The sequence below is a fragment of the Dicentrarchus labrax genome, unplaced genomic scaffold, assembly GCF_905237075.1.
Source record: "Dicentrarchus labrax unplaced genomic scaffold, dlabrax2021, whole genome shotgun sequence".
NCBI classification, from domain to species: Eukaryota; Metazoa; Chordata; class Actinopteri; family Moronidae; genus Dicentrarchus; species Dicentrarchus labrax.
This window is the reverse complement of record NW_026136723.1, coordinates 19,836,650-19,849,663: the sequence shown is the minus strand read 5'-3', so window position 1 is coordinate 19,849,663 and position 13,014 is coordinate 19,836,650. Positions and strand designations below refer to the sequence as shown.

Here is a 13,014-nt window from a genome sequence, read left to right as displayed (position 1 = left end):
ATGACAACGTGTTGAGTGTTTGCCAAATCGAGCAAATGAAAACTTGGACAGTCCTCTTTTTGTCCCAATATTGAAATGCCTTAATTTAATTGTCATTCTGACAGGGTTAGTATAAGACTCTTTTAAGTCAAGACAGAAACTTGACTTCAAGCCTGCTCAAAGGGTCATTGCTCATTTACTTACACAGCTCTTCCACAAAGCTCTCCATCATATTTACATGTAGGTAGAGTGCGACTAACCTCAAGCTCAGGGCTGACCCATTGACATATAATTAAATGGCTATCAAGAAAGCTTGACCTGGAAATGATATGATTTCTCTAATATGCTCTGGTTCCTTTTGTATAATAACATTAGGGAATGGAACATAACTTTACTTCTGTTCCCTATTTATATATTTACCACAATATAATATAATCTTGAATATATGTCAGTAAACTACTACTCCAAACATAGATCCAGTGACCTCCTGATAGGTCAAAACAATACTGAGGCCGTGTGCCCTAAATTATCTTTAACTAATATTCTTTAACCTTCCTGTCCTTAAACCACAATTTTGCATATTTACAGTAGTTAATTTCAGTGTTGTTTATTTAATGAACTTCCTCATGTAAAAATCAAATGTCAAATTCGTCATGTGAATGTTGCACCCACTCACTCCACCTTCCTGTGACTTCTCTCTTCTAGGTCAGTGAATGGGGTGTACAGAATTGGTCTCTTCGCTCTAAAGGACATCACCAGCGGCACTGAGCTCACCTATGACTACAATTTCCATTCCTTCAATACAGAAGAGCAGGTAAAGCACCAACGACCTTTAACCTCCTCACTGAATAACACTAAGGATATTTCATGTTCAGAGATATCATCACTGCTGTTTCTACTTAGACGAGACTCTTTTCCCGCACAACACCTCATTGCTTATTTTGCACTCGTTTTGTCTTTCTTCTACAGCAAGTGTGTAAGTGTGGTTCAGAGAGCTGCCGGGGCATCATCGGAGGGAAGAGCCAGCGTATTAACGGACTGCCTGGGAAGACAGGAGGGACTCGGCGGCTGGGTCGACTCAAGGAGAAGAGGAAGTCCAAACACCAGCTCAAGAAACGAGTGAGTGATGAATGTAGATAGGAATACAAAGAACCTGTGTTTGGTATCAGTTCAATCATCCTTAACATCCGTCCTTAATAGCTAAATCAATACCATAATATTTTGTTTAAGATTTTCTTTGATTTGGAACTATAGCATATTGTTATCTAGCTGAAACTATTGCCTGGCAGTGTCTTATTAAATATCAGGTGCAGTGTCTATGTAGGCCATGACTGTCTCAGAGGTACTTTTAGTGGGCCACAAGGTGTCTAAAAACGTAACTCAGAATACCTTAAAGGGTATACTTTTGAATTAGGGCTGAATGGTATAACTATGACCTAAAATTTACAGTATATCATGGTATATTTTAAATATAGAATTTCTGCACCATGGTTTTTAGTATGAATCTTAAGAACGAATTCTGATTGAGCTTGACAATTAAAACAGGAGTAACATGTAAGTAGTTCAGTAGCTTAGGGGTGTTTTCCAGTGAAATCACGCATTAATACAACTTTCTTTATCATCAGGAGGAAGAGTCGAGTGACAGCAACAAGTTTTACCCTCATCTCATGAAGCCCATGTCCAACAGAGAGAGGTGAACAAACACACAAATGGACACACAAGTTATACATAAAAGAAACACTATCAGAGCAAATTATTACACTTGTTCTGTATTCCATTTTGTTTACTGCAAACCTTGTACTGGAACTGATTTCGTCAATCATAATACAGATTATAATATTTAATCGTCCTGTCACTGAGACCAGATTGCATTTTTAGCAGACACAACACATTCAAGTTTTCACACGTCTTTCCCAAACAAATTCTATTCTATTGTGAATGTTTCAGATAAGGTGTAAAGACAGATTGACAAACGTCTTGACATAGGGGATTTAAAAAATGCAACTTTCAATGATGGTAGATACTATGCTTGCACATTTTACTTACAGAACATTTGTTTAATGTTAATTAATAATTAATCAAATGAATGCCATTCATGAACAGAATAGTGTAGGGGTATTTTAGATTTCCCATTTATAAGAACTCCCATCAGAGAGCAAAGTAAGAGGTGTGAGTTGACACATACAGCAGTGTTCACAGTCCTGTCCTCTCTTTGTCAATCATCAGGAACTTTGTGCTGAAGCACAGAGTATTTCTCTTGAGGAACTGGGAGAAGATGAGAGAGAAACAGGAGCTGCTGAAGAGAGAGGGTGAGAGAGAGAGGGACGCCAGCAGCCTGTCCATATATACACGCTGGGGAGGAGTCATCCGTGACGACGGTAACATTAAGTCAGGTGAGTGTGCAAGTTTAGAGGCGTGAAAAGAAAGTGATATAAATGTGAGAAGGCAAGAACACTTGAGAAGACAGAAAAATCTGTTTTAGTGGCTCCAGTTAAAATGTGGCAACACTGGAATTTATTTTGTGACTTTATTTTTTCTATTGTAGCTGTAAACAACTCAACATGTACCTAAAACATAACTTATCTGAAATAAAATAAAATATTTTGTAAAAACTTGATGGATAATGCTCGTGCCCTGTTTACAGATGTTTTCCTGACGCAGTTCTCGGCCCTGCAGACGTCGCGATCAGTTCGCACACGGAGACTTGCCGCTGCTGAGGAAAACACAGAAGTCACACGCACTGCTCGCCTCGCGCACATCTTCAAGGAGATTTGTGACATGATCACCAGCTACAAGGGTTAGTGTCTGCCGTATGTTGAGAAATATACAGTGTGTGGAGGCACCAGTAGCACATGTCACCTACTATTGTGCTATCCTATCAAATACTCTCATCAGTACGACCTCTACCCTGATCTAAGGTCTGATCAGGGCTCTAAAACACATCTGTCAGTGCCTGTAGACTAATATGTAATATTCACTGAAGGATAAGGCTCTATGATTGAGAAATGATGACAGGAATGTTATTCTTCTGTCTAACCTCAGATTCAGCTGGCCAGACGCTTGCTGCTCCGCTGGTGAACCTCCCATCCAAGAAAAGGTGAGAGTGTGTAAAAGTGCAAACCTGCATTTCGTCAGTTTCATTCATAATATTTTAGTGTTCCCAGTGTTGCTGTATTATCTCGTGTATCGGTGTACAGCACCCACACAGTGTAACAGTTTTATCTCGTGCCACTCATTTCAGCCGTGACAGTCTTTGCTTTGATTCTACTCCAGTATTGATAGTCATCACTTTGGGTCAAAACAATAACAGCTCATTATTTTTCTGTGGCTACATTCACACTATCATGGTCGGGGGGTATTGTTTCTACTGACTCCCAGATTTTAAATGTTTTAAATGTTTTTGAACCAGATTTGCAGAGATTAATCCTGCTGTCTTTGTGTGCCATCAGGAACAGCCAGTACTATGAGAAGGTGTCTGACCCTCTGGACCTGAGCACCATCGAGAAGCAAATCCTCACCGGCCACTACAAGACCGTTGAAGCGTTTGACACCGACATGCTCAAGGTGTTTCGCAATGCTGAGGTAGGCAGGTGTCCCGTTGTTAATGTTAATGACCCTTTGTCGTTAACATTGAGAACTGCAGAGTGGTGTGTTTCTGTACGCACACATCGTTTCATAGTTCTGTCAGATGAGCAGCACTTGTTGCTGGGAGAAGAACTGAGTATTTTAAAGGATGAACTTTTAGTTACTCATCAAAACTGAAAAATGATAGGCTTTCGTGACCATGAAGAATTGCCGTGATAGTTCCTGAACCATCACAAAGTACTGCCCTGGAGCATAGACGTTGGACCTATTGTACAGGACTTAAATTTAGTCCCTGGTTCCTCTGGTCAGAACACAGATTTAGATCCTGATTTTTAAAAGGTTCTCGGTCACCAGGGAAAGTTGCTATGGTGGAAACACCCTATTAGCTCGTGCTAAAGGGTAAAGCCACTGCCAAGAGAGTCAGATGTGATTTTGAATTAATTTGATACATCATGATATTGGATCATTGTCCATCATTTGAAAATGATCTATCTATCAAACTAAATGCTAAATCGATGTTATAGAGGTTCTCTACTTGTCAGATGTGTCAACAATCATTAGAAAGACCACTGCGATGATTACATGAAGGCTAAGGCTCTTCTGCAGCATCCAGTCTTTGTAATTTAATAACACTGATAATGCTTGTGAGTCTCTTGAGTTTAATCCCAGATTCTTAGAGCTCAGTCAATATCAAAAAGCCTCATCAGAATGATCATTTACGCTGTTACTGTGCAGCTCTAACACATTCTTCCTCCCACTCAGTCAGCTCCTTTATTTCTTCCTGTCACACACAAACACCTCCCAAGAGGCATATGACTGCTGATCCTCTGCGCACACGTTGCAGTCTCTTTTGATTTACATCTGTATAGCTTAGCAGTTAAAACAAGTGCCACTTGAAACCTCTCAGAGGAGCTTACTCTTCCATTCAGAGAAGTTTGAAGTGTATGTCTAAATTAGATTCTCCCTTTGGTCCCAAGACCCTTTTTGCCAGACTGAAAAAAACTTGAGGGGAATGTGCTTTATTGAGAGCTGTGAGTTTTTTTTGCAGCTCCAAAGACAGTTTTGAATGCATCTTTGTGTGCCAGTGACCTTTGTTCTGTAGGAAATTGCCTATAAACCTTCAGGCAGATCAGCTCAGAGTCTTGTCTGAGTGACTGAATGATGAGGGTACAATTTTTGGGTCAAATGTGCAGTCTTCCTTTTTTTCTTTTTTTATGCTTTTTGTGAGGTCTTTGGCCTTTTGTCAGAACACACCGTCAGTAAGAGATTCACTAAGATGAATTCCTGTAAATGTATTTATTATTAAATTTTTAGGCAAAAAAAAAGTAATAAAGAACCTGCGTTTATCTTTATTTCCCACCAGAAATATTACGGCAGGAAGTCATCAGTAGGCAGGGACGTGTGTCGGCTGCGGAAAGCCTACTACAGCGCTCGTCATGAAGCTGCCGTCCAGATTGATGAGATCGTGGGTGAGACCGCTAGCGAGGCCGACAGCTCGGATTCGCTGGAGCGCGACCATGGTCAACACCACCACGGAGGGTCCCACGACAAGGACGACGACATCATCCGTTGCATCTGTGGAATGTACAAGGACGAAGGCTTGATGATCCAGTGTGATAAGTGCATGGTAAGAAGAAAGCTGTCAAACATGTGTAACATGTGAAAAACATTTGTGACAAAACTATATTTTACTAGCATAGACAAGAAAGAGCAATTATTTTTGTCTCACTGGCTGACAGAGTACTTTCTCTTGAGACCTAATCTAACTAAGGAGTACTTTGTCAAGGAGATTTTCCAAAGGAGAGTGTGCAGTCGGTCCTTTGTGAATATTTTTTTTTTTTTATTTTTAGACAAAGAAAACAAGGAGGGTTGCAAATATTGATTCAGACAACCACAGTTGTGAATCAAGGAAGCTGTTACAAATGTTTGTCTTTGCTAGTAAAACAGACTCAAAACATCAGTGTTCTGAGAGTGAGTCATTGTCAGTACCAGCTAGGGAGTCATTTATTAAACTATTTATGTGATTCAACAGTTGTTTTTGTCTCTGTAGGTGTGGCAGCACTTTGACTGCATGCGGCTGGAGACCGAAGTGGAGCACTACCTGTGTGAGCAGTGTGACCCTCGGCCTGTAGACAGAGTACGTCCATCCCCTCGAAGCAGCCACGAATGCTGAACTTAATGTTTTTCTTCTCGGGACAGAAAAATGATGTCAAAAATTCACCACCCTTCCCATGTAATCTCATCCATATGTGTTATTGTTGTTACAGGAAGTTCCCATGATACCCCAGCCTAGTTACGCCCAGGCTGGCTCTGTCTACTACATCTGCCTCCTTAGAGATGACCTGCTTCTACATCAAGGTAAAGAAAGAATATAAACCAGCAGTAATGAGCTCCAATCTCTGCACTTTTAGAGTACACCTCTGATTACACCAAACCACACCATCCAAGAAGCTGGAAGTGATCAGAGGATTCAAACAAGCTTGAAACTTTCAATCTGAGAGGGCAGAGAAACACTGATTTTCAACCTGGTGTTAAAGGTCCGCTGTGAAGGCTACCTATAAACAAAAAAAAAGTGATGTTACCAAAACGCATTGTGTATCATTGAGGTCAAAGATTTTAATGCATTTCCTTCTTCATGAAAAATTTTAAATCCAGCAATCTCTACGTCCATGCTTACTAACTTGCAGTTTTCTTTTTCCTGCTTTTTCTGGCACGTTGCTGCATTTCCAGGTGCATCACAGCTACCTGTAGATCAGTAGTATAGTGTTTTACCATTGGCAGGACTGTGACTGTCAATTCACAATGTGCATACGACACACAAAATGGGGACTGAATCATAAAAAACTGCTCTATAGCACTACTAGTGGTCAGAAATGCCACAGGGTACCTTTAAGTTGCTCTTTAAGCTATGCTTATAACACTTTAGCAAATCAAGTACATATAATTCATTTTGTGTCACGGGGTTAAGCTGTGACTAATGCAAGTTTACCATGAAACTGTTTTGTCTTACCAAAATTATTTATTTTTCTGAAAAAACCACCTTTCCAATGAAAAGAGAGTATAAAGTGCTGCACCCAGCGTTCTTTTTTCAGAGCGCTTTGCCTTTTTTGCACATTAATGATATGTCAGAAACTATCGTAACAGAGACAGAAAAGAAACAAATAAAAACACTCTGTCTGCTCTTGTTAATTCAAACAACAACAACATACAAACAACTTTAACTTTGCCAAGAACCCACTTGCAGCTTTTTTTCTCTAACCACAAAAGATTTTTATCCAAGCTCTCCCGAGTGCAGTTTTTTTTTCTGCCATAAAAATGTGTTATGTGTACTGAGATGTTATACTCATTCAAAACTGTATCTGTCAGGTATCAAGCAGTCAATTTCTTGTAAAATTTCACCATTGTAGACAAGTAACCTGTCAGTGTCTGTGTCTTGTGTGCAGGTGACTGTGTGTATCTGATGAGAGACAGCAGACGCACACCTGAGGGCCAGCCTGTCAGACAGTCTTACCGTCTCTTGTCTCACGTCAACCGAGACAAACTCGACATCTTCCGAATTGAGAAACTCTGGAAGAATGAAAAGTAAGTTAATCAGATTTAGTATTTTGAACAACTAGCGTGATGTACTGTAGACACCTTCATTATTGTACTCATGAAGTTGCGTTACTTTGTTTAATTTGATGGCCTTTTCTCCGTCCTGTCAAACTCTAAAGGGGTGAGAGGTTTGCCTTTGGTCACCACTATTTCCGTCCTCACGAGACACATCATTCTCCATCACGGCGGTTCTACCAGAACGAGTTATTCCGCATGCCCCTCTACGAGATCATCCCCCTGGAGGCAGTGGTGGCAACCTGCTGTGTCCTTGATCTCTACACTTACTGCAAGGGTGAGGGAAATCACACATAAGCAAACTGACACGTGCTGGTTTGGATGGGTTTATTGGTCTGTTCGAATAACTACTGCTGTTGCTTTAGTGGAGCTCAGTGAACTGTAAAAAATGCAGGTGTGTTTGTCTGCTGCCAAGTATGACTGTGTGTAAGTATAAATATGAAGCCCACAAGCTAGTGCTGAGAAATCCCATTTATGAAGATTACACCAGTTCCCGGCTAATATAAAGTGTGTTCCTTCCTACAGGACGACCGAAGAGTGTAAAAGAGCAGGATGTTTACATCTGTGATTACCGCTTGGACAAGTCGGCTCACCTGTTCTACAAGATCCATCGTAACCGCTACCCTGTCTGCACCAAGCCATATGCCTTCAACCACTTCCCCAAGCGGCTCACGCCCAAAAGAGACTTCTCGGTGAGAGTGATGGGGGGGGGGTTCTGACAGGGTGGGGCTGTTGCGCTGGGATCTGTTACTGATTTATAAACACTGAAAGATATTTTAAGAGTGGAGGTAATATTACAGCCCAGGGCACATTTTGCCTCCACCTTATCTTGCTCACAGTTTTTCAGCAGCCTGCAGCACAATCACAGGTGATAGTAGATTAAGGGGAAGCAAATGTGAGAAACTGCAGCTGCTTTTTGTTTCTGATCCAAACCACATAGTTTGTGGTGAACTACATCCAAATCTGTTTTATGATGTTATCACTGCTGTCACCATGTTGACAACTGCCTGAAGTAAATTGCGGCAATTCTTTCACACCGCAAAGCTTCCAGCGAACTAAAACGTGATTTTCTAGTCAGTTCTTTAGGCTTTCTTTGTTTTTAGCTTAATGTTTCTGTTTAGTTCTGTTTAGTTTTGTTTGTTTTTGTCTCCATGAAGGACCAGATGGTGATGATTCACTGCATTAAATTAGTTCTGATCTGTGTTAGGTGTGTTAGTGTCTATTACAGAAACTGAATGTAAGATGACTTTCCAAAAGATTTCTAAACTGTGTTGCACTGACTTTCATTTTCAATTTACAAACCCTAACCATCTGGTACCTAAGCCAGCTAAATAAAATCATGACAAGTACAGCACTATTTGACACAGGTCCTTTTTTGACATTTCTGCAGCCTCATTATGTTCCTGACAACTACAAGAGGAATGGGGGCCGTTCTGCCTGGAAGAGCGAACAGCCTAAAGGAGCTGGAGGCTGCGATGACGACGGCTCATCCTGCGACCGGGGTGATGACTTTCCAACCGAGGCTGAAGACGGGAGAGGGGTGGAGGACGACATGGACATGGCTCCGGAGGATCCTGAACTTATTTCGGCCAAGCCCAGAGGAGCGGAACGAGACGGCGAGGGAGACGAGGATGAAGACGAGGAGGAGGACGAAGAGGAAGGGCAGGACACCGAGGAGCACAAGGAGCTGGAGGAGAATTCCGCAGAGAGGATAGGAGAGATGCTCGAGCTCCCGTCATCCTCGGCCTCCTCGCCGCTACACCACCCAGTGCTGGGCAGGAGGGAGGCCCAGAGGGAACGGCTCAACAAAATTCTGCTGGATCTGCTGCACAGAACCCCCAGCAAGAATGGTGAGGGGCCGGGAACAAAGCAGGGGGGTAGGTCAACAGACAAATCAGGGTTCACATTTCAGATCACTTGCAGTCACACACCACATGTTGGATAACACATTTTTATACTGTTACATACAACAAGAAATTGTCCATTAGAGAGAGTAGGGGATGAAAAGGAAGCATTTTTATTTTGCAGGATTATACAACACAAATACAATCGCCTTTTATAATGTGCCATCAAGGAACAAAGACATGTGTTTTTTGTAAAGAAGTGGGCAGATTTTCATATTTAAACTCTTTTTAGTATTTGTTAACAGATGGGAACCTCAGTTTTTAGATCTGCTGCTTTGTCTCTTCCTCCCATGCAGTGTTTCAGTTTGTTGTGGTATTGCTTCGGTTTGCTGACAATATTACTAATAAATCCAAATCTAAATCTAGACTAATCTCAATGTTTAAAGGATAAGTCTGGTGGTAGGCTGTATTTTTCAATGAATTGATCCTCTTGCCTGTGTAGCCAAAGTCTTTAATTTATGTGTTTTTAATAGCAAAAACTATTAAAAACACATAAATGAGCCACACTGTGCCATAGGATGCAGAACATCACCAGCCTTATACTGCTTGCTGCTTCACAGTATCGCCTTATCAAAAAGCTCCACCGTGCCCAGTCTTCAAGCGTTAAGCAGCTGCAGGAAGCGCTGACGAAGCATTTACTGATAAAGCGTAGGAGAGACACAGATCAAGTTTGACTTTGCATTTGTGGAATACTAGTAAGAACAAGAATAAAATAGAGCATACCAAAACCTTCCTGCCCACCCTGCCTGATTTGAGAGAGCTACAGACATTTTTGGACACTGGAAGTTGCCATCTCGGTCACACTTACTAAACACTTTTAAGTCTTTTAAACATCAGTAACAGAAGACACATTTTTTCATACATTTACCTTTGCTGTTTCTTTCATTTAATACAGTGTGCCATTGGTTTCTGTCTTAATTCCTTTTGTGCTCTTCCAACAGCCATAGATGTCACTTACCTCCTGGAGGAGGGCGCAGGGCGGCGGCTACGGCGACGGACGCTCGGGTTCGGCGACTTTGTGGGCAGAAAATAACGTTGCTACGTGCCTGTCAAGCACACTGCCTTTTCCTTTTGCGAGCAAGGGGCAGAAAATGGAGAGACAGCAAGAAGGGAAATGAGCATTGTTGGTTGTCCGACCATTAAGGACTGCAATGCATCCCTGGGGGCCTCTTCCGGTTTACCTCTTCCAAGACTGTCATCTCAACTCTGAGACGGTGGAGGGGGTTTGGAAGCGCTGACTCCATGACAATTTCAGCTTTTCAAGAGTTCTCAAGGAGCACGAGGAGGGAGCTGACCCAGACTTCTTGCTTATTTAAGTAGTATGATGCAAAATCTGTTTTTTAAAAAATGAACATAGGAGAAATACCCCATGCACTTAAATGCATTGAATATTACAGACATGGGTAGATGAATTCCACTAGCAAGCATCAGAAATGATGGTACTGAATAGGGATGGATAGAGGGGAGGGATGGTTGGTTTCAGTCAATGGGGATGTGAATGCTGGAGAATTGTTCCCCCTAGTGGGACCTAGCTGCAATGACAAAATATATCAGACAAGAGAAGAGCTGCGCCGAGAACCGCGGGGGGAAAATGGCATAGGAGAAATGTAAGTTGAGCAGTGTGCTCAGATGCTGCTCATGAGAAAGAGAGAGCGAGGGTGGTGAACTGCACTTTTGGTACCATGGATATTGTGAAGCTCTGTGTAATGTATCTATAATGAAAACACACTAACACTCTCACAGTATTGGATGATGCAGTCTGAAAAAAAAAAAAAAGCAAGTTAAAAAGTCTATTATCTTTTTCCTGTTATACTGTAGTAACTCATTTAGGAACAGAGGAGGCTTGGGGTGTGTTTGTTTTTAGAGTAAAGGGTGGGGAGGGAGGATCGAGTGTGCGCTTTTGTCAGTCAAAGTGTCTTGTTGAGGTTTTAATTTTAATTTTTTAATTTTCTCGTGAGGCAGTCAGCTTCGCCCCTCTTTTTTGAAGTAACATTGATTCACCAGCTTAACTAAATCAGGCGAGCGGGGGGACACCGGCTTTAACTGTAACGCCTTACACAGCCGTGCTCTCCGACTGCCTTGTGTGCGAGTGTGTGCGTGCGTGCACACTTATTGTGTGTCTGTACTCTGCCAGATTTCTTGAAGATATACCTTTTTAAAAAAAAAATTTGAAAAAAAAATTAAGGGCTCGATGGCAATTAACAGTTTTAAGAAAACTATGGAAAACAATACTTAACATGAAATGTATCGTGATGGTCATATTTTCTTATATTCTGTGAGATGGGTGGGGCGGTGTATACTGTATATTGGGGAGGGGGAGGGACTTAAGATCCTTTTTTTGTCTTTAGTCTATGTTCCTGGTTGCCATGGAGAATGTTTTAAAAAGAAATTGTGATATTTGATGAGATTTCTTTCTCTTTTCCTTTTTTTCCCTTTTTTTCCCCCCAAATGCCTCTGCTAAAAAGGGACAGCCTGCAATGTCCCAGTGCGGTAAACTGACAGAAAAAGTGAGGAGAATGAGACACTGATGGAGGGAGGGAGGGAGGGAGGGAGGGAGAGAGGGAACGGGAAGCTGTACAGTGCCAAGTTATGTAAATATACACACTTTACATTGAGGAGTGTCTCCAAAAGCAATATCTTGAAAAATGGATTTTGTTTATTATTGTACTGTACAGGACTCAGCCCTAAATGTATTATGATTATTATAATAATGATAATATTATAATTTCTTCCGTTTGTATTACTATAATGAAGACACTTAAGCTCGGAGGAAAATGATTTTTTTAATGTCCATAAAATCTCACCTTAACTGTCCCGATGACATAAAAACTTAAGCTGAGGTTTTTCGTTGCCTATAAATGAAATTCATCTATGTACTGCATGAGCGAGAAGAATGTCAAACGGACACAGAAGGCATTGGGACATGACAGTGACTCAGCAACGACACCTTTGTCACTGAATATTGTTAATAATATTACTTTTAAGGAGAAATGTACTCCTTGTTTTTTGCTGCAAAGTGTTGAACACTAAAAAAACAAACCAACATAAAAATGTTATGATATTTTTAAACAGTGACAGAAACAAAAGTAAAGCTGTCAGCCCAATATCATGTTATTATTTTCGTTTTTTCTTTCAAATAGGAAATGGTTCCGTTTTGTGATAGCAGTCATTGTATGATGCTTGTACTTGTATTTGTGTGTTTTGTGTGATTCGTTTAGTTATTTTTAGACAATCACAAAATAAGATGCAAGCATTGTAAATGGCAGACTGGCGGACATTTTGTGATGTGTACAGTTTGTCAAAAAACTTCTTCCACTCGTTAAAAGTTTGTAATTATGATTCTTAAGTCATGAAAAATGCTGTTGGTTTTTACTTTTTTGTTTTATATTTGTTTTTTTTGTTTGTTTGTTTTTTTAATAAAAAGCACTACATTATTGTGAATACACTTCATGTTGTTATGCTTTTAATTTCCTTCAGATACTTCACAAAAACTTGCGTGTTGGTGGAAAAAGAACAACAAACTTGTAGACCATACTATCAGTGGTTGGTGTTGGTTTATCACTGGTGTGGTTTAAGTTCAACTTTATTCAGATCTCTTATACAAAGGTGACAAAAATAGTAGAAGCACTGATTCAACTTCTTTACTCAAGTAAAAGTGAAAAAGTACAGGCTTTGAAATGTACTCTAAGTATAAAAGTACTCTCTTGGTTTCTCTGAAGGACATTTCTATTAGCTGTTTCTACACAAAGCAAACTGAAACTTCAAACAGGGTAGAGTCTCCCTCTTGTCTGTTTTCGTCATGTTACGTCTTATCATGCGTGATATGCGGATGACGTGCAATGACGCTGAAGTAACGAGCCTGAGAAAATAAAATATAGTCAGAAAAAGAAATACTCAAGTAGAGATACCTGAGAAAACTACTTAAGTACAGTAACAA

The 13,014-nt window shown here is 40.7% G+C and overlaps 1 protein-coding gene across 4 annotated transcripts in view; it reads left to right on the top strand.

Annotated features, from left to right (window-relative positions):
• The window catches only part of ash1l (ash1 (absent, small, or homeotic)-like (Drosophila)), a 31,027-nt gene extending 18,505 nt beyond the window's left edge, over positions 1 to 12,522 (top strand). For 3 of the 4 annotated variants that reach the window (XM_051389606.1, XM_051389607.1, XM_051389608.1), the window contains exons 13-27: positions 685 to 793; positions 949 to 1,098; positions 1,605 to 1,672; positions 2,206 to 2,372; positions 2,624 to 2,776; positions 3,022 to 3,076; positions 3,429 to 3,561; positions 4,928 to 5,191; positions 5,615 to 5,701; positions 5,832 to 5,922; positions 7,008 to 7,146; positions 7,278 to 7,450; positions 7,699 to 7,865; positions 8,564 to 9,050; positions 10,019 to 12,522. In XM_051389606.1, the coding sequence (XP_051245566.1) occupies positions 685 to 793; positions 949 to 1,098; positions 1,605 to 1,672; positions 2,206 to 2,372; positions 2,624 to 2,776; positions 3,022 to 3,076; positions 3,429 to 3,561; positions 4,928 to 5,191; positions 5,615 to 5,701; positions 5,832 to 5,922; positions 7,008 to 7,146; positions 7,278 to 7,450; positions 7,699 to 7,865; positions 8,564 to 9,050; positions 10,019 to 10,110 (2,335 nt within the window). In that variant the 3' untranslated portion in view covers positions 10,111 to 12,522. The remainder of the gene's footprint in view (positions 1 to 684; positions 794 to 948; positions 1,099 to 1,604; positions 1,673 to 2,205; positions 2,373 to 2,623; positions 2,777 to 3,021; positions 3,077 to 3,428; positions 3,562 to 4,927; positions 5,192 to 5,614; positions 5,702 to 5,831; positions 5,923 to 7,007; positions 7,147 to 7,277; positions 7,451 to 7,698; positions 7,866 to 8,563; positions 9,051 to 10,018) is intronic. The other variant, XM_051389609.1, reaches the window with a different exon arrangement.
• The last annotated feature ends 492 nt before the right edge of the window (positions 12,523 to 13,014 follow it).